Source organism: Asterias amurensis, chromosome 14, assembly GCF_032118995.1.
Source record: "Asterias amurensis chromosome 14, ASM3211899v1".
NCBI classification, from domain to species: domain Eukaryota; kingdom Metazoa; phylum Echinodermata; class Asteroidea; order Forcipulatida; family Asteriidae; genus Asterias; species Asterias amurensis.
Genome location: NC_092661.1, coordinates 4,818,187 through 4,843,444, shown reverse-complemented (window position 1 = coordinate 4,843,444; position 25,258 = coordinate 4,818,187). Strand labels below are relative to the sequence as shown.

Below are 25,258 nucleotides of genomic sequence, written 5' to 3'. Positions count from 1 at the left end.
TCAAGTACTCTTTTGAAGAACTGGCAAAACCTATATGAAAAGAATCAGTAATGTATTCACTTTCTTCTTGCAAATAAATTATTGCAATTTCTGCGTGTATACGTTCTGTGTGTGGGGATGACATAATGGACTGTACCTCATACCACCAATGGTACAGGGTTATAATGGAACAAATAAAGTTATTAGCAACAGTTGGTTGCTGTTTGATGTGTTTAAAAAATGCTGGAAAGTTGGGTACGCCTACATGAGTGACTGGCATGGTGCTGTCTTGCTCAAGGACACAAGTGTCACGACCGGGATTCGATCACACACTCTGCTGAATAAAAACGCAAGAGCTTGCGTTCGGTGCTCGTATCCGCTCGGCCACAACACCCCACAAAGTCAAGTCAGATGTTCTCATTGAAACGTGTTTGCTGTTAACATGTCACGGCAATTTGTAGGTAGGGGAGACTTGACTTTTTATGATGGCAAATAAGTGTCACATATTTTGGTCTGATTTAAAACAAATCGAAGAGGTCATGCAGTCGATGGTTGGTTCTTGAAGTCATTAATGGTCTAGCCACGGACTACTGCATACACCAAGCAGCCTGGCTGATCATCAGCCTTCAAGTCTCCAGCCTTTACATCGTAGAGCCTGCACTGACCAGAAGTCATGACGTAGTCGAAAGACCAACACCCGTTCATTCTACAGCCCAAGAAACATTGCAATGGTGACTTCATGTAAAGGACCGACAGAGGGCGTGGTTCCACAATACATTTCCCTTCAAATAGCAATGTGGATAGTATGCCAGCAACTGGTAAAGCCTTGTCCATGGTCGTCGCGGCTGTAGATAAAAAACACGATAAAGAAAAAGACAATACACGAAGATAACAAGAAACGAATAATAATAATAACCGTATTTATAACGCGCCTTTTTCCAAAGGATACAAAGCGCCAGGTATTATTACTGCAAGGAGTGGGGCGAATTTTGAGATATATTAATCTAATCCTTAAGCACCATGTAATGGTTTACAATGTGCTGTGGCGCAATATGCTGCCAATCCAGCTAGGAACACCGGGGCGAAGCCCTTCTCTTTTCGATAAGTGCACTGGGTTCTTTTACATGCGTTTACACAACACATGGGACCAACGGCTTTACGTCCCATCCGAAGGACGAAGCAATGGTTATGTGTCTTGCTTAAGGACACAAGTGTCACGGTTGGGGATTCGCATCCACACTCTGCTGATCAGAATACACAGGGACGTTTATGATTCCTTTTAAGATTGTTCTTTAGTTTGGTTGTGTTTTGTAAAAATATAAGCGAACCACTTTTACATGTTATATAGGCCTAGTCGTCATTGGCGTAGCGTAACTCACAATAACACAATCATTCAAAACAACACTGAAAGGGGGGTATGTGACATTCAGCACACAACTTTGTGAAAAAGAACGGTACACAAATACAATCTATTATTCCCTCACTTCTTGTTTGATGACAGTCTTCCATGGGGTACTCTTCAACCATCACTTCGCACAGTGTTAGTGCATTGGAGTCTGCAGTTGGATTGTCGCCTTCCACACTGACGTAGCGGGCAATAACGGGCGGGTCGCACACAATCGGTATGTGTGCCCCAGGGATCGATGCTTGGTCCGATGTCACTGGTAACCCACACGCGGCATTGTTGAAAATGTCAGTCTCATTTCCTGCTCTCACGATGGCCCCAGACAAACGCTCACCTGTCAGTGAAAAGGACATTTTAGTCTTATTTAAAACCAAGTCAAATGCAAAATTAATTGTTTTAGTAAAAACAAAAGCTTGTACACCGCTTGAATTTTTGAATTTTAAATACTTTGTTGATATTTTTCTAAAACGACTTCACTTACTACAGCAATCTCCTCTGTTGACAAGGGTGATACGACCGAGGCAGTGGTAAGCTCCCAGGTCCACCTTCCACCAGGGATGCGATTCTTGTACTAAAACATCAATACAGGAGTGTTTTGCAAGTTACAGAGAATATTCAAATTGCAATGATTTATTTGATGAAAAAAATGAATTAAATACACGAACTAGACTCAACTGGTGGACTCAACTGTTCATGGGAGTCAGGATGGGTTGGTGGTACAAACTGTTCTACGTATGTGACTCCGAATAAAACTTTAACCCAACATTTCTCAGTAAATATAAGATTAGTTGAACATCTCATTGATCTACTTAATAACCGGATGGGGATTAAGTGAACTGGTTTTTCAATTACGGTTTGTTAAAAAAAAAAAAAAAAATATGTCACAGATGTTGGCTACTGACCTGAAGTAGCCAACATCTTGGATTGAATTTGGTAAGCTACGATTAGAGGACTTACCTCTCACAAAGGGAAGGCTAATTCTTGCGCAGCCTAATTTGTATACCCTTCACAAAAGTGAACAGTGCTTACCCAATCATGATTATTTTCGGATTTTTTGGTGTCAATATGAAAGTTGAGTTCATAAGCTGGCCAATCTTTTCCCCCAGAATTATAAGTTTTTTTTATTCGGCAGCCGTCTCAAAAGTGTACAGTTTGTTTTGAGACAAACGGTATTGGTAATTGTCGAAGACCAGTCTTCCCACTTAATGTGTCTCAACAAAATGCACAAAATAACAAACCTGTGAAAATTTGAACTCAATTGGTCGTCAAATTTGCGCGATAATAATGGAAGAAAAAACACCCTTGTCAGACGAATTTACGGATGCTTGATTTCGGGACCTCAAAATCTAATTCTGAGGTCTCGAAATCAAATCAAATAATTTTGGTGGAAAATTACTTCTTTCTCGAAAACTGCGTTACTTCAGAGGGAGCCATTTCTCACAATGTTTCATACTATCAACAGCTCTCCATTGCTGGTTACCTAGTAAATTTTTAGACTCACCTGTTACCGGGCCACTATGTTAAAACACGTACGGAACTGCGGTGCAAATTTTGCGCTAGAAACTACTCGATGGTCAACACATGCATATTTTATACGTTATAAGCACAAACAGAGAGTTGAGCTCAGGTTAAACTATTAGAATTGCTCTTAGCTGTTACATGTTTTTGGGATGTTTTTAACAGTCGATGTATTTTGGAAGCTGAAAATAACACTGGCAAACTCCTTTTGTATTAATACTTACCAGTGTGAGTGCAACTGAAATCACGCACAGTTGTACTTGGATTACCATCTATCGCTAGATCCGCTGAAAGACTAACTCCGTAGTGTACGTAAGTCGAGACCTGGGTGGCTTGCATTCCATGAAGACTCAGAACTGAGAGTATATGAAACGTCGATATAAAATATTCAAAGGCCAATGACAAAATTACTTATCAGTGATGTTTTACCTTTTCGATTGTCCAAGACTTATTATACAATTTATGAAAAACTCTCAAGTTTTTGGGAACCAGCAAAATATTGGGCCAACGAAAACAAGCACAATATTAGCCATATTGAAATGCGAAAACTTCCCCAAATAAAATGACCACTTTATGCTGCTGACTGATGTGAGACCACTGCTCGAAAGACGTGAATTAAATTCAATTAAATTGAGAAGATTTAACGACAACGTGTCTGGCAGTAACAAACTAAATTGCACAAGTGTACAGAAACAAAGTTCTTAAAAAATAAACATTAACATAGCCTTGCTCAAGGCAGTCGAATTATTCACTCCGAAAAAAGACCGCCGCTGTATAAAAACCCACCCGTATTCACTGTGCGTAAAACCCACCCGTATTCACTGTGCGTAACATCGCACGACACGATGCCCCCGTACACTATCCGCATCCCATGCGGAGGCCGTCAGGCCGACAGCCTTGTAGGATCTGTGTTTAAGCCACTGACCTCATTACTATAATAAGCGAGGAGTTCCCACGGTTAAGCTCATTACCATAATGCCCGCGAAAGACGAGACATGTTTACCTCACACACCACCACCACGGACGCATGACAGGGTCCAAAGGTCGTGATAAGGGAAGTGCGTGATTGGACGTCAAAATGAATAATTCATTTGCCTCACATCCTGTGTTGTCTGATAGGTCTGACGAACGATATACATATTCATGAGCTGCATACTAGCATATCCTAGAGCCCCCCCAATTTCGTCCACTATTGGAATTTTTTCAATACAACACATTAAAACGGGAAGATACAGATCCGACAAGGCTGTCGGCCTGACGGCCTCCGCATGCGGTTAGTGGTGTACGAGTGCGATGACTTGTGTGAACAGTATTCGTGCGATGTGACAGTGTGTATACGGGTGGGTCATTCGGTGTGATCGCACACACCATCCACAGGGTATACGGCGGGTGGGTTTACAGCTGCGTCTTTTCGGAGCGAATAATGCGACTGCCTTGAGCAAGGCTAACATTAACATGTAAAAGGGTCATTCCATGTCAGACCAACGCACTTTTTTACCTCATGTCTTCCGATTTTGATAAAAATTGCTGTGCTTGTAGGTCCTAATGAGCAATGAATGCACACCAATTTTTAGCGCGATCAGACTTACCGTGTGGTCATGGCAGAAACCACTCAAATCGGACGTTTTTAGGGTAAAATACCACCTTTTTGGTAAAAATATGTCATAACCATGTCAATTCTCATCACACATATGCAAATTTGGTATAAAAATGATGAGAATTGCATGCTGAAATCAATTCTTTTGTCAAAAATAAATTTTCTGAAATGTAAGTCACTGTAATCTTTATTATGTTATCGTGACCTTTGACCCAGTTTTTAAAATAATGTATCATTCGAAAAATCAACGAAATAAAAATCACTTAATAGAGCATGTCTCCCTCTATCAGAATCCACTATGAAACAGTTGGGCTCTTCAAAATTTACAACTTTATGACTATTTTTGTACAAGTCAACATGATCTTTAATTCGTTGTCGTGACCTTTGACCCAATTTTTGAAACAATGCACCATTCCAAAAATCAACAAAATGAAAATCACTTGATAGAGCATGTCTTCCTCTATCACAATCAACCAAGAAACAACTGGGCTCTTTAAAATTTACAATTTTATGACTATTTTTGTACAGTTGTTAGGTTACAAATTAGTCAATTTATATACTTAATAAATCCACCAATAAATCCACCAACAAAACTCACTCTTCCTTTTTTTAAGTTACTTAAAGTCTTCTATGTTTGGGATTTTTGTCTTGTTGATGGCTGATGTGGTTTAACCAGAATCAGATTTTAAATTTTCAGCAGTGACGCACCCAGGATTTATTATTTTGGGGGTGGGGCCCAAATATTTCTTTCGAAGATTGTAAAACAAAAAATCAAAACAAATCAAACAAACAAATTGGATACCTTGGAGGGGCTGGGATCAATCCCCTAGACCCATCGTCCCCCACCCACCCCCCCCCCCCCTTTTTCGGATGCACCACTGTGATTATTAGTGATCCCAGTTAGAGATTACATCAAAGTTGAGATGGAGAAGCTGTCTGCCTTTCTTCAGTAGATCATCACAAACTTATGCAGCCTTGCTTTAACCCCCTGTGATGAATCTTGAACAACAAATTAATGCATAAGAACTTTCTGAGAAATCCTCAAGAACAATTTGTTTACCATGCTGCATCTCTGACTTCAGGGCCCATTTTGGTAGAGCTGTTCAGCAGCAGATTTTGTGCCTACTGTGCGATTTCCATTTCATAACGCCGCTAACCATATAGCACACGAAAAGGCATGCTAACCTTCCGATGAAGTCAGAGTTGCGGCATGGTGACATTTTTTTAACCATCTTGGAAAGAATTTTGTTTGGGAAATATGCCCCCCCCCCCCCTCAACCCACAACCCAAACTTAATCCTGGGTGCGTCACTGCTGGTATTTTAAAGTATGATTCTGGTAAGACCACATCAGCCCTCAACATAAAAAAATCCCAAACCATTTACAGTTTTAGTAACTTTGGAAAAAAAATATATATATATATTTATAATATGACTAATTTGTAACCTAACAACTATACAAAAGTAGTCTTAAAGTTGTAAATTTTGAAGAGTCCATTTGTTTTTACGTGGATTCTGATAGAAGAAGACATGCTCTATCAAGTGATTTTTATTTCGTTGATTTTTGGAATGATACATTATTTCAAAAACTGGGTCAAAGGTCACGATAACATATTAAAGATTACAGTAACCTATATTTCTGAAAATTTATTTTTACAAAAGAATTGATTTGAGCATGCAATTCTTATCATTTTGATAACAAATTTGCAAATGTGATAAAAATTGACATGGTTATGACATATTTTTACCAAAAAGGTGGTATTTTACCCTAAAAATGTCAGATTTTGGTGGTTTCAGCCATGACCACATGGTAAGTCGGATCGGGCTAAAAATTGGTGTGCATTTATTGCTCATTAGGACCTACAAGCACAGCAATTTTTATCAAAATCGGAAGACATGAGGTAAAAAACAAAGTTAATGCATACAGGGGCATGACATTTTATTAGGGAAACAATCACAACAACTTTGACATGGACAACAATGACATCCACTCAAAATTAGGAAAACAATGACAGCAACTTAGACATTGCAGGAATGCAATCAATTCAAAATCAGGACAAAAATGACAGCAGCTTGACAATGGACACAATGACAGCAGCTCAAAATAGGAATACAGCAATCCAGACATGGATAACAATGAAATCAACTCAAAATCAAGTCAACTATATATGACAGCAACTCAGACATGGACAACAATGACAGCAACTCAAACATGGACAATAATGACAGCAACTCAGATATGGACAACAATGACAGCCACTTAGACATGGACAACAGTGACAGCAACTCAAACATGGACAATAATGACAGCAACTCAGACATGGAAAACAATGAAAGCAACTTAGACATGGACAACAATGACAGCCACTAGACATGGACAACAATGACAGCCACTTAGACATGGACAACAGTGACAGCAACTCAAACATGGACAATAATGACAGCAACTCAGACATGGAAAACAATGACAGCAACTCAGATATGGACAACAATGACAGCCACTTAGACATGGACAACAATGACAGCAACTTAGACATGGACAACAATGACAGCAACTTAGACATGGACAACAATGACAGCAACTTAGACATGGACAACAATGACAGCCACTTAGACATGGACAACAGTGACAGCAACTCAAACATGGACAATAATGACAGCAACTCAGACATGGAAAACAATGACAGCAACTTAGACATGGACAACAATGACAGCCACTAGACATGGACAACAATGACAGCCACTTAGACATGGACAACAGTGACAGCAACTCAAACATGGACAATAATGACAGCAACTCAGACATGGAAAACAATGACAGCAACTTAGATGTGGACAACAATGACAGCAGCCTACATATGGACAACAATTAGGAATTGTACAATGACACCGTGACTACACATATTTAATCTAGTCCCAAAGATTTGCCACTAAAGCGGGCCCATAATGAGTTATGTACGTTTAAAATTTGTTTATCACGCATACCGTTTGGTGAAGGAAATAAAGACAACATTAATTGTGTCGCAGGGTTTACATAAAAACAAACATTAACAGGGTTTTCTCCAGTATTATTTCCTGTGACCGGTTGATCTGCTCATTTATGCTAAGCCTAAGCAGAAAAATGTAAAGCAACTTGCTGAAGAAGCAGCTCGTTGAAATTGGGCCCAGTCTTATCAAAATCAACTACAATGCTCCTGGCCAAAAGGAGTGCACGAATTGGAGAAACAGTTTCACGCGAAACTTATTTCACTTTTGTAACCATTCTTTGAAGAAGTCGCGAAGACCAAAGTGATATTGATTCTGCAACGCCACAATAAGACGCGCCGGCGGTTTGTCAATATTCTGGTTTGTTGAATTGCTGCACTCTAAGTTGCCAGAACAAAGAGTGCTGTGACTATGGTAACAACATTACACACAGTTCTCCATTCATTGACAAATCAAGTCATATTGTGTAAACTGACCATGAAACACGCATAAATAGTTTCTCCGGCAAACCGAGAGCTTTTTAATTTAGCAGTAAATAATCATGCAACGTTGGCGAATTTAGCATCAGGGCAATACGAAATCATTTTGAACACAATTATTCGTTTAACAGCAAAGTTATCCTGTGATTTTTTGAACTGATCATTTCTTGTAATCCTACCTAGCAGTAGATCTTAAAGACACAGGACACTATTGGTAATTGTCAAAGACCATTCTTCTCACTTGGTGTATCTCAACATGCACAAAATAACAAACCTGTGAAAATTTGAACTGAATTGGCCATCGAAGTTGCGAAATAATAAAAACACCCTTGTCACACGAAGTTGTGTGCTTTCAGATTGATGTCGGGACCTCAAAATCTATTTCTGAGGGCTGGAAATCAAATTCGTGGAAAATTAGCCCTTTCTCGAAAACTGCATTACTTCAAAGGGAGCCGTTTCTCACAATGTTCTAACCTGTCAACAGCTCTCAGTTGCTTGTTACCAAGTAAGTTTTTATGCTAACAATTATTTTGAGTAATTACCAAAAGTGTCCACTGCCTTTAAGTTAAAAGTTGTCACGTTTTTGAGATAATGCCGCAACTCATGAATTTTAAAAGTGATTACCAAACGTAAGCCAGTCATTTTCTTATAAACGATATCGAATAAAACACCTTTGTATGAACACATAAACTATAAAAAGTGATGGAGTTAAAGCCATTGGACACTTTCGGTAAACAGTATTGTCCAAGGCCCACACTTCGTGTATCACAACTTATATATAAAATAACAAACCTGTGAAAATTTAGGCTCAATCATTCATCGGAGTCGGGAGAAAATAACGGGAAAACCCACTCGTTTTTCGCACGTTTCGTCGTGTCATGACATGTGTTTAAAATAAATCCGTAAATCTCGATATCGATAATTGATATTGTTTTGATGTTTTCTCAAAAAGTAAAGCATTTCATGGAATAATATTTCCAGAGAAGTCTTTCGCCATTACCTTCTGTAAACCATGTAAGTTATTTGTAAATCTGTGAACTGTTAATTGTTTTTCTGTTCCCAGGGTTTCCAATGGCTTTAAAGGCAGTGGACACTATTGGTAATTACTCAAAACAATTATTAGCAATAAACATTACTTGTGATGACGAGTAATGGGGAGATGTTGATGGTATAAAACATAGTTAGAAACGGCTCCCCCTGAAGTGACATAGTTTTAGAGAAAGAAGTAATTTTCCACGAATTTGATTTCGAGACATCATATTTAGAATTCGAGGTCTCGAAATCAACCATCTAAACACACACAACTTCGTCTTACAAGGGTGTTTTTCTTTCATTATTATCTCGCAACTTCGACGACCAATTGAGCTCAAATTTTTACAGGTTTGTTATTTTGTGCATATGTTGAGATACACCAAGTGAGAAGACTGGTCTTTGACAATTACCAATACTGTCCAATGGCTTTAAGGATATAACAGGTCAAATAAAAAACTAGTATACAGTGAGGACAAAACACAAATAACGGTCTATTGTGTATTTGGATAGAGCACCCAAACATATTTGATACCATAATATTGTTGAAATTGATTTGCCATCTAAAGTAGTGTAACACCTACCAGTGAGATTGAGGCACCAGCAGGATAGCGGGCAGAACCACATGAGGATTCCAAAGAGAAATATCCACAGAGTTTTCTCCTGCAACATTCCCTCGCAGTGACCCATCTCGACCAAACCACAATCTTTACTGGTATCATAACCATAATATCATCTACAAATTATGGTTCCGTGCAAGCTGCTATTTGCTTCGTGTGACGTCAGCCAAGTGCACGACACGCACGAGCAAAATATGACTCATCTGGGGTTGCTTTCTTTAAGGCACACAGTTTTTTGAGGTAGAGTTGGGTTCAAAGCGTTCATTTCCCCCACGATTAACTTCTCTTCCTCAGTTCCACCTCCACTACCATGGCCCCAAACCACTTCACCCACATGAATGCACTTTTTTTGTTTTAACTCTAACCTTTGGGGGCTTCCGAGAGCACCGAATTTAAGCGCTTATAACGTTTCTGATCAGCATAAGTGTTACCGAGTCCTATGGTCGTGGCCCCCTGTCCTTAAGCAAGACATAACCACTGATTCGTCTGTCGGATGGGACGTAACACCAATGGTCCCGTGTGTTGGGTAACGCACATTTTTCAAATTTAAAGCTTAAAATACTGTATGCTTAGCGCTTTGAAACACCGCTTTGAAGAGCAATATAACAAATTCTGTAGATAACCCTATACGGGAGTTTCGAATCAAAATTTAAAAATTACCAGAAACAGTTAAGTTGTTCCAATTTATCGACATGACATATTGTGGTCATTTTAATAATGCCTTTTATAATGCATAGCTTGCAGTTATTGCTAATATGTTATTGTCATAATTAGAATTTAGGAAAGCTCTACGTTTTACAGCTTTGGAAATTCTTAAAGAATAAGAAGAGTACCCACTGAAGGTTGCTTCAAGCCATAACAAGGTGAAGCTTTATTTAGAACCTTTGATATCGAGCTTGAGTGGATAATTGATATTGATAAAGGCTAGGGCTAGAGCCTGACTATGCTCAAATTGAGCGTGAATAATTTTAGTCCTTGAAAAATAAAGGGTCAATTTACAGATTAGCTTAATTAATACGGGCGTGCATACAATTTAATAAAGGAGGGTTTTCTGAGTAAAATAATTATTTTTTGATTGGAGCTCAGCCCTATTGCTTTATTTAGGCCAATATTAATTAGCTGGCATCTTTTCGGGATACAGAACGTATATTGAGTATTCTATAAACCCTAGCTTATTAAAAATTGGTTAAAGGCACTGGACACTATTGGTAATTACTCAAAATAATTATTAGCATAAAACCTTACTTGGTGACGAGTAATGGTATGAGGTTGATGGTATAAAACATTGTGAGAAACGGCTCCCTCTGAAGTTTCGTAGTTTTCGAGAAAGAAGTAATTTTCCACGAATTTCATTTCGAGACCTAGCTTTATACTAAAATGTGGTTAAAGGCACTACACACCTTATTGGTAACTACTCAAAATAATTATTTACATAAAAACTTACTTGGTAAAAGAGCAACGGAGAGCTATTGATAGTATTACACATTGTGACATATACGGCTCCCTCTGAGACAACCTAGTTTTTGAGAAAGAAGTAATTTCTCACTAAAATATTTGAATTGAATTCGAGACCGTATCTGAGGTCTGGAAATCAAGCATTATGAAAGCACACAACTACTAGTGCGACAAGGGTGTTTTGTTTTCTTCCATTTTTCTCTCGCAACTTCGACGAACAATCGAGTTCAAATTTTCACAGGTTAGTTATTTTATGCATATGTTGAGATACACCAAGTGAGAAGACTGGTCTTTGACAATCTTTACAGAGGTGTCCAGTGTCTTTAAGCAAAATACAGAATCTCAAGTAGGCCTTAAGTCGAACCTATTTTTAAATAGGAGCTGTCTGCACCTACCAAAATGTGGCTTCAAGTAAAAACACCAGTCATCTCACTTTCATTCACGCAGTCTTCTGTTAAAATTCGAAAAAAAAAATGAAGTAATTGGCCAAGCAGTGAATACATTAGATAGATCATCAAATTCTACACCTGTGTATCACCCTGTCAAACCTTGCTAAGAAGTGACGATATTGAGGATTGTACAAATAAAATTTAATAGCTCCGTTATAAGCCAATATTTAAAAGTGTTCGAATCCCACCCGTGACTTTGTTTAAAAAAAACTCCGCAAAATAAAAGTGCTTACACACTCGAGTTAAAGCCATGTATTGTCAAAGGCCCACATTTCGTGTATCACAACTTATATATCAAATAACAAACCTGTGAAAATTTAGGCTCAATCGGTCATCGGAGTCGGGAGAAAATAACGGGAAAACCCACCCTTGTATCCGCGCGTTTCGCCGTGTCATGACATGTATTTAAAATAAATCCGTAATTCTTGCTATCGAGAATTGATATTGTTTTACTGTTTTTTCAAAAAGTAAAGCATTTAATGGAATAATATTTCAAGAGAAGCCTTTCACCATTGCCTTCTGTAAACCCTATAAGTTTTTTTCTCTTTATTTTTCTGTATCTTTTTTTTCTGTTCCGAAAGTGTCCATAAGGTATGTTGTGTTTGCTTATTAGTGTTCCCCAATTAGTTTCCCCGTTAAATAAAAACTTATTTAACGAGGAGTCCAAAGAGAAATATCAACAGGTTTTTCTCCAGCCACATTCCCTCGCACTGAGCCATCATGGCACCTCTATTTTCACTTCACTTCTATCTGAATAATACGGTGGCTGATATCCGCCAACAAATAAACACCTTTTCAGTAGGGCGTTATAACGCCGTAATTTAGGGCGTTATAACGCCCTAATTAGGGCGTAATAACGCCGTATAGGGCGTTATAACGCTCTACTGAAACACTGTTTATTTGATGGCGGAGATCAGCCACCGTAGAATAATCTTTTCAATAGGCTGAGAACGCGACGTTTTTCTTCTGCCGCTCAGAGTTTTAAAACGCAAAGTGTCGTAGCTGACGTTCAAGGGAACTCGCATAATTCCCCAGATGTGGGGCAACAGATCTACGGATCATAGTATGTATTTGCTTTTGTTGTCCCTTGCCCATGTCGGGGTATATTGTCAATGTATTATGTTTTGTACTGTTATGGCAAATAAAATAATAATAATAATAATAATAATGAAAATAAATTATGTGCGCATGCGTGAGGTCGCGAAATAAATTATTTTGTGCGAGTATGCGATCGATGCTTGAATTGTTCGCGAATGTGCGCATACGTACATGGGACAGGTACAAATGATTTTAAAAGTTTACAAGGTAAAAAGAAAACGATGTAAAACATTCTTTCACACAAAATAACATTCGTCTCCCCAAAGTGTTATCTCGGGCCCTAGAAATGTTAAATCTCCCCCCCCCCCCGAAATAATGATTCAAGGGAACTGATTACTTTCAGTACTTTGGTTTACCATTTCATTTGTTTCTACCTGTCTTTTTAGAGGCTCCGTTACAGTTACTCCCAATACATGTTTATTCCAAACATTGTTTTTGTTCTTGTTATATTTCGGAACGTGAGCCTATCTAAGCACGCACGATATAATAAATTTGGAAAGAGTGGTCTCCCCGTGAAAAGTTGAGGTCAGTCAGTCGTATGCCGTACTTAGAAACACCCGCTTCAACATTCGTAGCCCCATAATTTGAGCTGCCCTTTCGGATTATAGCCATAGGCGTTATTATTATTGGTTTATTAAAACACATTCAAACATTGCAGCTACAAGCTGAATTGAGTTTAAAATACAGAGATTCATAAAAAATCGAAATGTTTATAAATTACAAAAAAAACATTAAGAATTACAATCTGTGACATAATAAGGAAAAATACCCCCAAAACAAAGGGCACACATTATCATCGAGTGCAAACACTCTTGACGTATATGAAGCCGCTGCACAACCCCCCCCCCTCCCCCACCAAAAAAGAAAGAAAAAGAAATACTTCTATGTTTTCATGAATCTATTACCTGCTATTTTCCACCGTACGCAGCCTTATCTTTTAACCATAAACTCACAAACGAATTCGTTAGTATTTATATCTTCAAACTAATACTAAAATACTTTTACAAAGAAACTTTGGTAGTTAACCTCTGTGAAGATAGTGACCTTTTCAATGGGGTTTGGGTACCAGATATCAACTAGAAAAGTAGGCGAAACAACATGTTGGTAAATTTTTCGTGTTGAGTTCAATGATGATTATGTAGTCCTTCTTGAGTCAAATATACCTTAGCAAGTGAGGAGCAAACTGACATCAATAACTATACGGTGGCGTGTCAGTTAGAATCACTTCTGCACAGATCAATTTATTGATACAAATTTTACAAATAATTGAGGCGAGAAGTGTGTGCATCAAAGTGAAATAACGTTTTAGAATCGTAGTGCGTCATCTAGAGCAATATCGATTTACCGGTAGTGGCTGACGTACATGAAGCAACAAATGAAACAAAATTGCTAACTTTCGTTCTTAGTTGGAAATTGCTGGCATTTTCCTGAGGCTACCACTGTGCTTTACTGCAGTAGTGAGGTATTACCTTAGGTATTATGAGTTATACTCATATTATTCCAGGCAAAATCAAGATAGTGTGAGTTATATCAAAGCCACAACGCATTTCACAGACTGAGGGTCTGGCTATAGGATTTTGACATTTGAAAAGACAAATAATTAAGTATATGTTATTGTTTTGGCTAATTTATTTGATAATTAATGAATTTGTCTCCATGCCTATACTGTTTATTAACTTTGTTTGCTGTATACTGATTACAAATTATGTCAGCCTTCAGATAAAACAAGGTTATGAAACACAAAAGAAAGTTGGAATAACTGACTTCTATGAACAGCCGTAGGGCAAGGACATTTAAAATGAATACAATTTACAATACATCGAGCGCGAAGTCAAATAATAATACTGCAATACTGGTCTAGCCACGGACTACTGCATACACCAAGCAGCCTGGCTGATCATCTGCTTTCAAGTATCCAGCCTTTACATTGTAGAGCATGCACTGACCAGAAGTCATGACGTAGTCGAAAGACCAACACTCGTTATTCAACTTGCAAGTCAGGAAACATTGCAGTGGTGACTTCTTGTGAACGACCGACAGAGGGCGTGCATCTGATATTTCTTTGTCCACGAACATCAATGTGGACATGCAGGTGATGGAGACCGACGGGTTCGCGATCATTGCTGCTGTAGACATGGCTGAAAAGTAAAAACCAAACAGCTTATAATAGTAGCATGCAGCGAACATATTGTATTCTGGTAGATTGCAAACGAAATGCCAAAAAAATGCAGCAAACTATCGGTCGTCCGGAAAAGCAGCAAAACAACCAAAATGAGCAAAAGACTCATAGATTGAGGTTGATGCTCTGATTTTTAATTAGCAACTATGGTGCAATGATTTTGAGATTCTGCTAACCAAATAATAATGGCAAATACCACAACAGAGTTAGTTTAACATTCTTGACGAGGTGCTGAATTACACAATTGTTTATTTTCGTCTTTTTCTTCATTAAAAGACAACATGGTTTTACTTTCATTTGTCTTCTAAAATTATTTTGTCCCTTCTTTTTCGTCTTACTTGTTGATTGAGGGCAGTATTCCAGTGGGTACTCTTCGACCATCACTTCGCACAGTGTTATGAGGTTGTTCTCATATCCATTCATATGATCTTTGTCGTCCACGCTGACGTACTGCGCAATCACGGGAGGGTCACACACAAACTGTATGTGCCCCCCAGGGGTCGATGCTTGGTCTGATGTCACTGGTAATCCACACGCGGCATTGCTGAAAATGTCGCTCTCTATGCCTGCTCGTACGACAGCACCAATCAATCGATTATCTGCCAATGAAAAATCCATTCTTATTAAAAAATAACTCATTTTCAGGATGCATTGAATTCAAGCCATTGTCTTCATGTAGGTGTAAAATTTGATTTTTAATTTCTATTTATTTCTAGTTTTAAGACAACCAATGTTTTTAATGGTTTTGGTGTTTGCTACAATTATAATGTTGTTACTTTTATCCCCAATAAAAACACAGGACAATAATTAAACGACACATTGGGTTTAATAGCCACCACCGACAGTCATTGCATTAGAACCCTTGATTGTGTAATTACGATAGAGATCTATCTAATATCTAATCAGAATTATCTTTAGTTCCTTTTGTCTGCGAAGCGAAAAACCAGGGAATATATATAATCAGGGAGTATAGCATAAAGTTGGTATTCATATAATGATAATAATCCTTTGTATCATAAACAAACCCACTCAAGTAACTTCTTTTGTTAAAGTAATTAATTTAAAATTTCGTTAAGTTCGTTAATGTGCATAGACCTTTTCGCAATACCCGTTGCGTAAGCCGGACTGTTGAATGACGTGCATGCTGGGCCCAGTTTAATTGCTCTGCGTACTGTTAGCACATAATTGGCGCTTACGGAAGTAATTAGTAATTATGTGCTTACGCCGAGCGTATTTTACGGGCAATTAGCAAAGCCGTGAAATTGGGCCCAGGGTCCGATTTCACAAAGCAATACTTTAATTAGCAACTACGATTGATTTTGCAGTTAAGATCAATGTTAGCTTTTTGTAAAATCGGCCCAAGGTCTAGCTTGCGATTAAACTTGTCCAGCATGCACTCACTTTCACGCCTGCCTTTCTAAACTCCCTTTTCAGCCGTTCCGGTATCACTCCGCACAAGAGCGAGTGATAACACAATATTTTAGAACTACATTTCATTCTTACTTTCACATTCATTGAACCGAACGAAATATTTTCCGTTTTGATAAAAAACATGAACAGCGCCCTCTTTCGTCAAGTTTAAATAAGTACAGTAAGTCAATAATACTTCATTTTGAAGTATTGACTTTTAGAACTTACAACAGCAATCTCCTCTGTTGACAAGGGTGATACGACCGATGCAGTGGTTTGCTCCCAGGTCCACCTTCCACCAGGGATGAGAATTAACGCCTACAGCAGGAACACAATAAAGAAAATGTCTGGATTACATGAAATATAGAAGGCCTTGTGCTTGTGGTATCGATGGTGTATAACCACAAACAAACACGCAGTTTTGACTTCTGTGTTTCCACAAAGTGATCTGTTGACCTTTTATTCAAAGCTTATTTTACGAAGTTCTACAAAGTGGATGGGAAGTTAAAACTCGCGATAGGCCACAAGGGAAACTGACTGGATAAACGTTTTAAGGAATTTGCTTTCAACACCAGTGCATTTAAGATTCACTCTTTCATTTTTCTTCGTTACTTGGTTGGTATTCAAAAGAAGATAAAGTCGCATCCATGTCACAAGGTCCGATCATAAAAATATTATACTTTGTAACACCCCTTTCACAAGTTCTGCCTTTTCATTGGTTTAGAGCGCGTCACATGATATGTCTTAGTTTTACTAGAAACCTGGCGGCCGTATGATGGTCGTTTGCTTGTACCCAGACTTCGGGGTTTTAACCTTAAAGGGACACACCGGCTCACCGTTTACGCAATTTAGGGGTGTAGAATCATAAATAATGTTTTTATAGATGGTTGCTGTAAAAAAAAATCATCAAAATGTCACGTATTTAGCGAAAAATGATTTTAAAAAACCAAAGCGTCCATATAACAAGCTTCCGTTTCACGGACTCTTTGAATGTGAATCTTACGTTAGATTTTTCACCATTATTTACATTTTGTAGCGATAATTTGAATACATGATCTTTTTCGTCAATTATTCGTTAATAATTTTGTAAAAAAAAGATTTAAATTTGGTTAAGTAAGTTACTTTTAGACGGCTGAAAGTAAAACTAGCCCGGAAGGTCACGTGATTGTTTGTACCACTTGTTGGTTATAACAATCACGCGACCTGCGTTTTTGTCTTAAAATGCTCAAAAACGGCTAAACTTGATGATTTTTTATAAGGACTGTTCTTCTTCATTCTTGGAAGACCGTTGAAGTTATATCTTAGTCTATTTTGTAGCCCAAATAGCCCAATTCGGCCGGTGTGTCCCTTTAAAACGAGTAAAAGCAGTCAATATTTGTTTTATAACGCCCCAACAGACTGTTTATCATCCTCGTGCACGTAACGTTCGTACGCACATTTCAGATACACAGACACACAACTGATTGGGTTCGACGTGGGTAGAAAGCATAGAGCAATATATGTATAGCTATATGGTAAAAAGACGTTGGGGTACCGCGCACGCCATGTAATATAATTATTATAAGAACCTCTACAAACATTCTGCCTCTTCATTGGTTTAGAGCGCGTCACATGATGAGTCTTAGTTTTAATAGAAACCCGGCGGCCGTGTGATACAAACTTTTCAAAAGCGAGGCCCGTATGTTGTTTGCCCCGAAGTGTGCACCTTGTTCCAACACCAATGTAATTTGCATCATGGCAAAAAAAAATAATAACTTAGATTTTACACTTACCGGTTGTAGAGCAAGACAAGGCATAGTAGCTTGAGTCTGAGTTGCCGTCAATTGCTCGAGATGCTGCTGTGTAACTTTGGTAGTCCGAGATCTGGCTGGCTTGCATCCCCTGGAGATCCAATGCTGAAATAAACATGACTCAATTTTGAAAAAGTGATGTTGCAAACGCAACATTTATAAAACAAATTAGTGAATTAAATTGTTGTTTTATAGGGGTGTCTAATATGTGGTAAATGGTATACAGCATTTTAAAACAATTGGACGGTTCCGACAACCGAAGGTGCATTAATGTTTGTTGTGTTTGCTCATTAGTGTTTCCCAAAAAGTTTTTCCGTTAATGAAATACGTTTTACCTGTGAGTTTAAGGCACCAGCAGGATAGCGGGCAAACCCACACGAGGATTCCAAAAAGAAATGTCAACATATTTTTCTCCAGCAACATTCCCTCGCAGTGAGCCATCTTGGCACCGTACCACACTTCACTCTGCTATCTGAATTATCTTTTCAGTAGATTGAGGACGCGACGTTTTTTTCTTCAAGCTGTCGCTCAGAGTTTTAAAAAACCAACAGTGCCGTAGATCGTGTCTATGCTGGCCGTTCAAGGGATTTCGCATAACAAAATATGGTTGTAAAATTATGTGCGCATGCGTGCGGTCGCGAAATTATTATGTGCGCAGAGGTATGTGATCGATGTCTTATTATTATTTTTGCGAATGTGCGCATACGTTACGGAGTCCAAAGGGACAGCCGTCGATTTCACCAATTTTGTAATCAAACTTTGCAACAAAAGGGCTAGGTTGCGTTTAATCTACAATGGCATACATGCAAACATCAAAAAGATAAATGTTTGATGAAAAATTACAGTAAGGGATTACAAAAGTGGTTTTCTTAACGGGTTCGTCATGTATTGTTAAACATAGTATTTATCTCACTCAACATTAAAAGACATCATGCTTGAAGCCCTTTATTGGGCACCTTAAGAGCACACAGTCTTGAGCAGCAAGGGTGTTTTTCCTTGCTTTCAATATTATGCTACAACTTCGATCACTAATTGAGTAAAACAAAAATGAAAATGTTTACTCATCTTTTTGGCGGTGATAACAAGATGTTTTGTACACACGGCCTGTTTACTCTAGTTCATTGCATCCCCGAATATGTTTAACCATTTAGCCACTGGACCGCCCATCGATATACTGTAGTGGTAGGAGGAAACCTTGCTAGCTTGTGTTTGTAGAAAAAAAGGAACATCAAAAGAATCCTCGATAGTCATTATTAAGCTAATGAAGCTAATGATGGTGAAATAATTTAGCTCTTACCCCAACAAGACGCTCATTAGTAAACACAAAGGAAACTGTATTTATTCATCATTCAATGTAATATTGTCGAAAACGCACGCCTTCGCATTTAATCAGTATAATCATTGAGTCAGATAAAAGCCTTGAAAAGCTATTGTGTCCATTCTACCCTTACAAACAAATATTCGCCATAAAAATTACCGTAGCCGTTTAACGAGAGACATGTATTGTTCTCATGCGAACTGGTACTTTTATACAAATATCAAGGTTCAAATTGTGCATAAAAATTAAGCTGTGGCTATCTTTTAAAATTTGAACTACGATTCCAGTAATTAAAGGAACACGTTGATTTGGATCGGTCGAGTTGGTCTTTGAAAAGCGTTTTGTAACCGTTTGTTATAAAGTGCATATGGTTGGAAAGATGTTGTAAAAGTAGAATACAATGATCTACACAAATATGCCTCGAAATTGCGTGGTTTTCTTTTTACCTCGTCCAATAACACGGTTGGCCATTTATGGGAGTCAAAATTTTGGTGTATCTCAACATATGCATAAAACAACAAACCTGTGAAAATTTGAGCTCAATCGGTCATCGAACTTGCAAGATAAAATGAAAGAAAAAAACACTCTTGTCGGACGTCGGACACTTCGTACCTTTGCCACTTCGTACCCTGGACACTTCGTACCTTCGGGACACTTCGTACCGTAACCAAATTGGTCACTTCGTACCGTGGGTGGGGTACAAAGTGACCATCAGCTGAGTCACTTCGTACCTTCATTAAAATTTGTATTGAGATAAAAATGAGTAACACATAATGAATTATAATTTTTGTTTGAATATGTGAATGTCATTTTTAATGTGGAATTAGTATTTTGTATAAGTTAATTACCGCCAATGACAACATCTTCCGCCAATATTTTTTATAAATGTTTTAAAGTCAAACAATCACGCAATCGTCAAAATGGCTCCTTGGTCCCAACAAAATAGTAACAGATGGTCTGATTCGCTTTTATTTCATAATCATCCGATCACAAAGCACAAAATAATCATAAACGATGCAGAAATCCTGAATTAGTCACACGAAGTTGTGTGCGTTTAGATGGTTGATTTCGAGACCTCAAGTTCTAAATCTGAGGTCTCGAAATCACATTCATGGAAAATTACTTCTTTTCCGAAAACTATGGCACTTCGGGGAGCCGTTTCTCACAATGTATTATACTATCAACCTCTACCCATTACTCGTCACCATCAAGAAAGGTTTATGCTCATAATTATTTCGAGTACCAATATAAAAATAAAGAAAAAACTCCCTAATTATTGCTTCAAATAATTATTATTGGCTTCTGTTCAATAAAAAGGCTTCAGAAAAGCCTACTGCATCATGAAGAGCACAACATCGCACCTTAAAAACAAAATAGGCAAAAGTTGAGAAAAAGAGCTGGCCTCACCCCCTATGATTCTTTCAAATCTCGGCCAATAAAAGGATGCCGTTCGTACAACGTCACGCACATGCACATCGAGCAAGGCATGCTGGGGAAAAATGGCGCAGCGAGATCGATCACCCCTGGGGGAACGAGGTTTATGCACCCTTTACTCCCCGCGGCCATTTTCTTTCTGAGCGAGGGCATCGTGTGTTCAGCTCCACGTGTGTGGTGAAAAAAAAAGATTTTCTGCAACATTTTACGTCGAAAACCGACATTAACACTCAACAACTTCCACAATGATAACTGCACGGATGTTCATAGAATCTTCTTAATCGAGTAAGTGATTCATGTGTTGATGCAAAAGAGGAAATTTGAGGGAGTTTCTAAGACAAGTTTGTCTTGGCAATACAGTCAAATTATTACCGGCTAACGGTTGCACTAAATACCGACAACTCACGACCCCTCACGACAACTCACGACAACAATTTTTAAATGCACTTTAACAGAACATTTGAACGTAGTTCAACCGTTTCATATGTGCACAAGAGTCATGTGCATCTAAATAACTTTCAAACTGTTTAAAAAATTGTATTTTTAACTACAAAAAAGGTTTTTTTTTACCCCGAATTTAGTAAAGAACTGAAATATTCGCCATGTTGTCTTTCGATATATACTTGGACGATTGTATTACACCGCAGGGGGCAAGTCAATTTCTGAGGGCGAGTTTTATTTTTTCGTTTTGGTTTTAGCTGCTGACTTTTCGTTCTTGTTAGTAACTAAGCCGCCACTCTGGAATTCGAAGTTAAAGGCACTGTACACGTTTGGTTATTGTAAAGGACCAGTATTCTAACTTGGTGTATCCCATCATATTAAGCATAAAATAACAAGCCTGTGAAAATTTGAGCTAAATTGGTCATTGAAGTTGTGAGAAAACGATGGGGAAAAACACCATTGTTCAACGAACTTGTGTGCTTTCAGATAGGAATAAAAGACTTTTAGCTAGAAGTCTATTAATATTTTAGATAGAAATTACCTCTATCTCAAAAACTACGTTACTTCAGAGTCAGAGGGAGTCGTTTCACACAATGTTTTATATTAACAACAGCTCTCCAATGCTCGTACCAAGTCAGTTTTTAAGTTAATATTGTTGTGAGTAATTACCAAACGTGTACCTTCCTCTTAAAAGGGGAAACTGAAATATAATAATTGTTTTAAACTCCATGAAATACATTAAACAAAAGGTAAATAATCATCTTGCATATTGTATCACCCCTGCGGTATAATAGAATCGTCCAAGTGCGTCGAAAGACAACATGGTGGATATTACCGTTCGTTACACAATTTGAAAATGATTTGGGTGCATATGACTTGTGAATATATTTAACGGATGACTTATGTTCAAATGTTCTGTTAAAGTGCATTTAAAAATTGTTGTTGTGAGTTGTCGTGAGGGGTCGTGAGGGGTCGTGAGTTGTCGGTATGTAGTGCGACCCTCACCTAATGATATAACCCAAGACAAATCAAAGAAACGTAGACTGTGTTAAAAGTTATTAAACCACTGAATTCTCGCTAAATATTAGTGATGAAAATATTGTTGGGGCGGATATTTTCGTTGAAACATTGACCCACATCAATTTTGCACTACACGTTTTTTGTTTCTCCAATTCCTTAAATGCAAGTGTTATTTAGAGTAAAATCTCAGAGCGCACATATTTTTCTTTGAATTGTTTTCTTGTGTGTTGGGAATTAGATTTGACGACATGAAGTACTGTACATGCCATGTATATGTGGAGACAATTTAAAGGCCCCTGAACATGTTGTCCTGAAGTAAAATTTCCCAATGCCTTATACTTTCTATATTCCCTCATTATGTACAATGTATGAACACGATTTTACATCCATACTCTAAATATAATTTTGTTCTTTTTCAGAGTTCGTGGAATCTGACTGTTTCCCTTTCATCAAGTGTATGCTGCCTCTCCCTGCATCTTAGCAGTCTTTCCAGCCACAACAGCAGTCACTGAGTTGAAAGCCTCAACCGTTCTGTAAGGCAACCAAAATGTATGTTTCTATTACTAGATAGGGCCAAAATAATTCATACCAACACATTTGCCAAATTTATTTTTTTTTTCCTCCTAAGACCCACATTATTTATGACTTTTTTGTTGTGGGGGCTCTGAAAAATCAGTTTTAAATTTCTATTAAAAACTTTCATTTAGTTCCTTCTTCTCGATGAAATGTTCACACTTTTCCCTCAAGAGCCAAACATCCTGCCTGTATTTCAGGCTAAGCATTTTCAATGCGATACTAAACTACCCTTGAGGTCATTACCTAACAATACTGTGAACGAGCATTTTAGTTTTGCAACTTCGTTCACCAAAAGGAACGATTACACTGTATTTCGGTACTTGCAAACATGGAATTACAGTTCATGAATAATATATAACTCTACCCCCCCTAAAGATTTTGAAAAAAAAATTAGCTTTATAATTTTGGATGCATCCTATTAAATAGCAGTACACTTTATCTGATCGTTCTGATTATAAAGTTACATCAAAAATTAATAACCATGAAAGCGTTGAAGCACTGGTCATGTTGATTTAAAATAATGTTGGAAAAACACCCTTTAACTTGGTAAAATGTAGTTTTAGGGAAAGTGGTAATTTGTTTTCACCACCAAAAAATTGAATCTGAGAAAGGCTTCAGGCATGAAGCCTTTCTCATGCATCTGAAAGCACACAATTTCATGCATGGAATGTGTTTTTTTTTCATAATTTGTTTTCAATTTTGATGACCATTTGAGCCAAAACTTCCATTGGTTTGTTATTTATGCATTTATTGAGGCACACCAAGTGAGGAGACTGTTGTTTGATTAATTACCAAAAGTATCCCTAACCTTAATTATTTTCTAAAAGTTATTTTTTAATTAGTTCATCAACACCAATAAGGCATCAAAGTTATAAGCTGTTCACAGAACCAATAATTGTCAAAATATTAGGATTCATCAGAAAATAATAAGCAAACCAGACTAGATTGTTTATTTGAATTTTCAAGACTTTATTTGAACAAACTTTAAATGTCTTCCAAAGAATTAGTGCATCCACACTGTTAGACATTACCCCCACCCACCCCAACCTCAAGAACTTGATTATGACTATGTTGTATGTTATGTTTCCTTAATGTTTTAATTAAAACAATGTTTGTTTTTGTGAGTGCTTTGGCACTCCTATTGCTTCCTTACTATTCATTTTGATAGTTGCTTAAATTGATGGTTGGAAATATGCCAGTTGATGTCTTATTACTGTTTGAAAACCTCAATGAAATTATTTCAAAATGTCTTTTCTTTTCTTTTAATGCACTTGTCAAGTGCCACAGTTCAAAAATTGTATTTGTAAAAATCAAATACAGCTTTCAATTCATACTTGTTTTTATTAAAAGTATTGAAAATGTGTATAGTTTCAAAATTCATCTTAAACCCCCAAAATATCCTAGAAGAAATATCAGCTGGCAAAAGACAACCATAGCTAAGAAATATAAATGATCAACCAAGGAAGAAATGTAACCTGTTTTATCCAAAAGGAGTCCACAAGGCTAACAAAAAAACTAGTCTCATGAATTAACTATTTGGTTTCTGCAAACTTGCAACAAATTTGTTTGTGCTTTACAAGTACTCAGAATATTTACAGAATCAAAGCGGGTTTTTTTGTTTTTTTTTAAAACAAATCTAACTAAATTTGACTCCTTTATGGTTCACAGGTTGCATTTCTTACTTATAAAGAAGGTACAACATTGGTATTCATATACTGTATATAGAGTGCACAAATTTTGACACAAAAAACGTTATCTCAAACTTGCAGCGTTTTCAAAACAAATTTCTTTATTTATTGTTTAACTCAATACAGTTTTTACATCAAGTGGACATTTAGATGAATGTTTACTTGCATGCTTACCAAAATTGAAGGTAATGCATGTTCACTAAATTCCCGCATTAAACTTATAAGTTCAATTCACAATAGCTCAACTACCAATGTTGTATCTTCTGAAAAGGCCGCATCTTATAGCTTGTTCTGTGACTTTATAATCTCAATCTTGGAAAGTTTTTGAAGTCCACAAAGGGACACAGCGAGTCAAAAATTACTAAGTGTTTTTGTCAAAAAATGACTAAGTCCAAAAAAAGACTAAGTACAAACATTGACTATGAGTTTCTGCTCAAAAAATTACTAAGTACAAACAATGGCTAGTGTTTTGGTCAAAAAAATGACTAAGTCCACAATAGGACACAAAAAGTCAATAATTACTAAGTGTTTTTGTCAAAAAAATGACTAAGTACAAACATTGACTATGAGTTTCTGCTCAAAAAATTACTAAGTACAAACAATGTCCACAATAGGACTCCATTTTATTATTCTTTAAAGTCACAACAAGCTATAAGACGATACCTTTAATAAGGGGCTGTATTCCATTTTGATGTACCTAGCTATATAATCTAATGGTAGTTTGAATTTGACGCCTTGTATAAGAGTCATGTGCAAATTTCTAGTTGATTATATTGTTGGTGTACATTGC

General features: G+C 37.4%; 2 protein-coding genes across 2 annotated transcripts; both read right to left on the bottom strand.

Moving 5' to 3' along the window:
* Nucleotides 1–555: 555 nt before the first annotated feature.
* LOC139947262 (uncharacterized) lies at nucleotides 556–9,680 on the bottom strand. Its single transcript, XM_071945152.1, has 5 exons — nucleotides 9,575–9,680; nucleotides 3,127–3,258; nucleotides 1,866–1,955; nucleotides 1,464–1,718; nucleotides 556–824 (listed from the first exon to the last, which is right to left on the bottom strand). Exons 1-5 carry the CDS (start codon nucleotides 9,678–9,680, stop codon nucleotides 556–558), a joined length of 852 nt encoding a protein of 283 aa, XP_071801253.1.
* A 4,055-nt stretch (nucleotides 9,681–13,735) lies between these two features.
* On the bottom strand, nucleotides 13,736–18,432 carry LOC139947365 (uncharacterized). The gene is made up of 5 exons (XM_071945261.1): nucleotides 18,327–18,432; nucleotides 17,974–18,096; nucleotides 16,430–16,519; nucleotides 15,130–15,390; nucleotides 13,736–14,750 (listed from the first exon to the last, which is right to left on the bottom strand). Exons 1-5 carry the CDS (start codon nucleotides 18,430–18,432, stop codon nucleotides 14,470–14,472), a joined length of 861 nt encoding a protein of 286 aa, XP_071801362.1. The 3' UTR covers nucleotides 13,736–14,469.
* Between the last annotated feature and the right edge of the window lie 6,826 nt (nucleotides 18,433–25,258).

Bases quoted from the DNA above. Each gene is read 5' to 3' on its own strand.
- LOC139947262 (XM_071945152.1), bottom strand. From the start codon at position 9,680: ATGGGTCACTGCGAGGGAATGTTGCAGGAGAAAACTCTGTGGATATTT. The intron at 1,719-1,865 runs GTAAGTGAAGTC...TTTCACTGACAG, and splicing joins CAACAGAGGAGATTGCTGTA to GTGAGCGTTTGTCTGGGGCC. The intron at 825-1,463 runs GTGAGGGAATAA...TTTTATCTACAG, and splicing joins AGACTGTCATCAAACAAGAA to CCGCGACGACCATGGACAAG.
- LOC139947365 (XM_071945261.1), bottom strand. From the start codon at position 18,432: ATGGCTCACTGCGAGGGAATGTTGCTGGAGAAAAATATGTTGACATTT. The intron at 16,520-17,973 runs GTAAGTGTAAAA...TTCCTGCTGTAG, and splicing joins CTTGTCTTGCTCTACAACCG to GCGTTAATTCTCATCCCTGG. The intron at 15,391-16,429 runs GTAAGTTCTAAA...TTTCATTGGCAG, and splicing joins CAACAGAGGAGATTGCTGTT to ATAATCGATTGATTGGTGCT.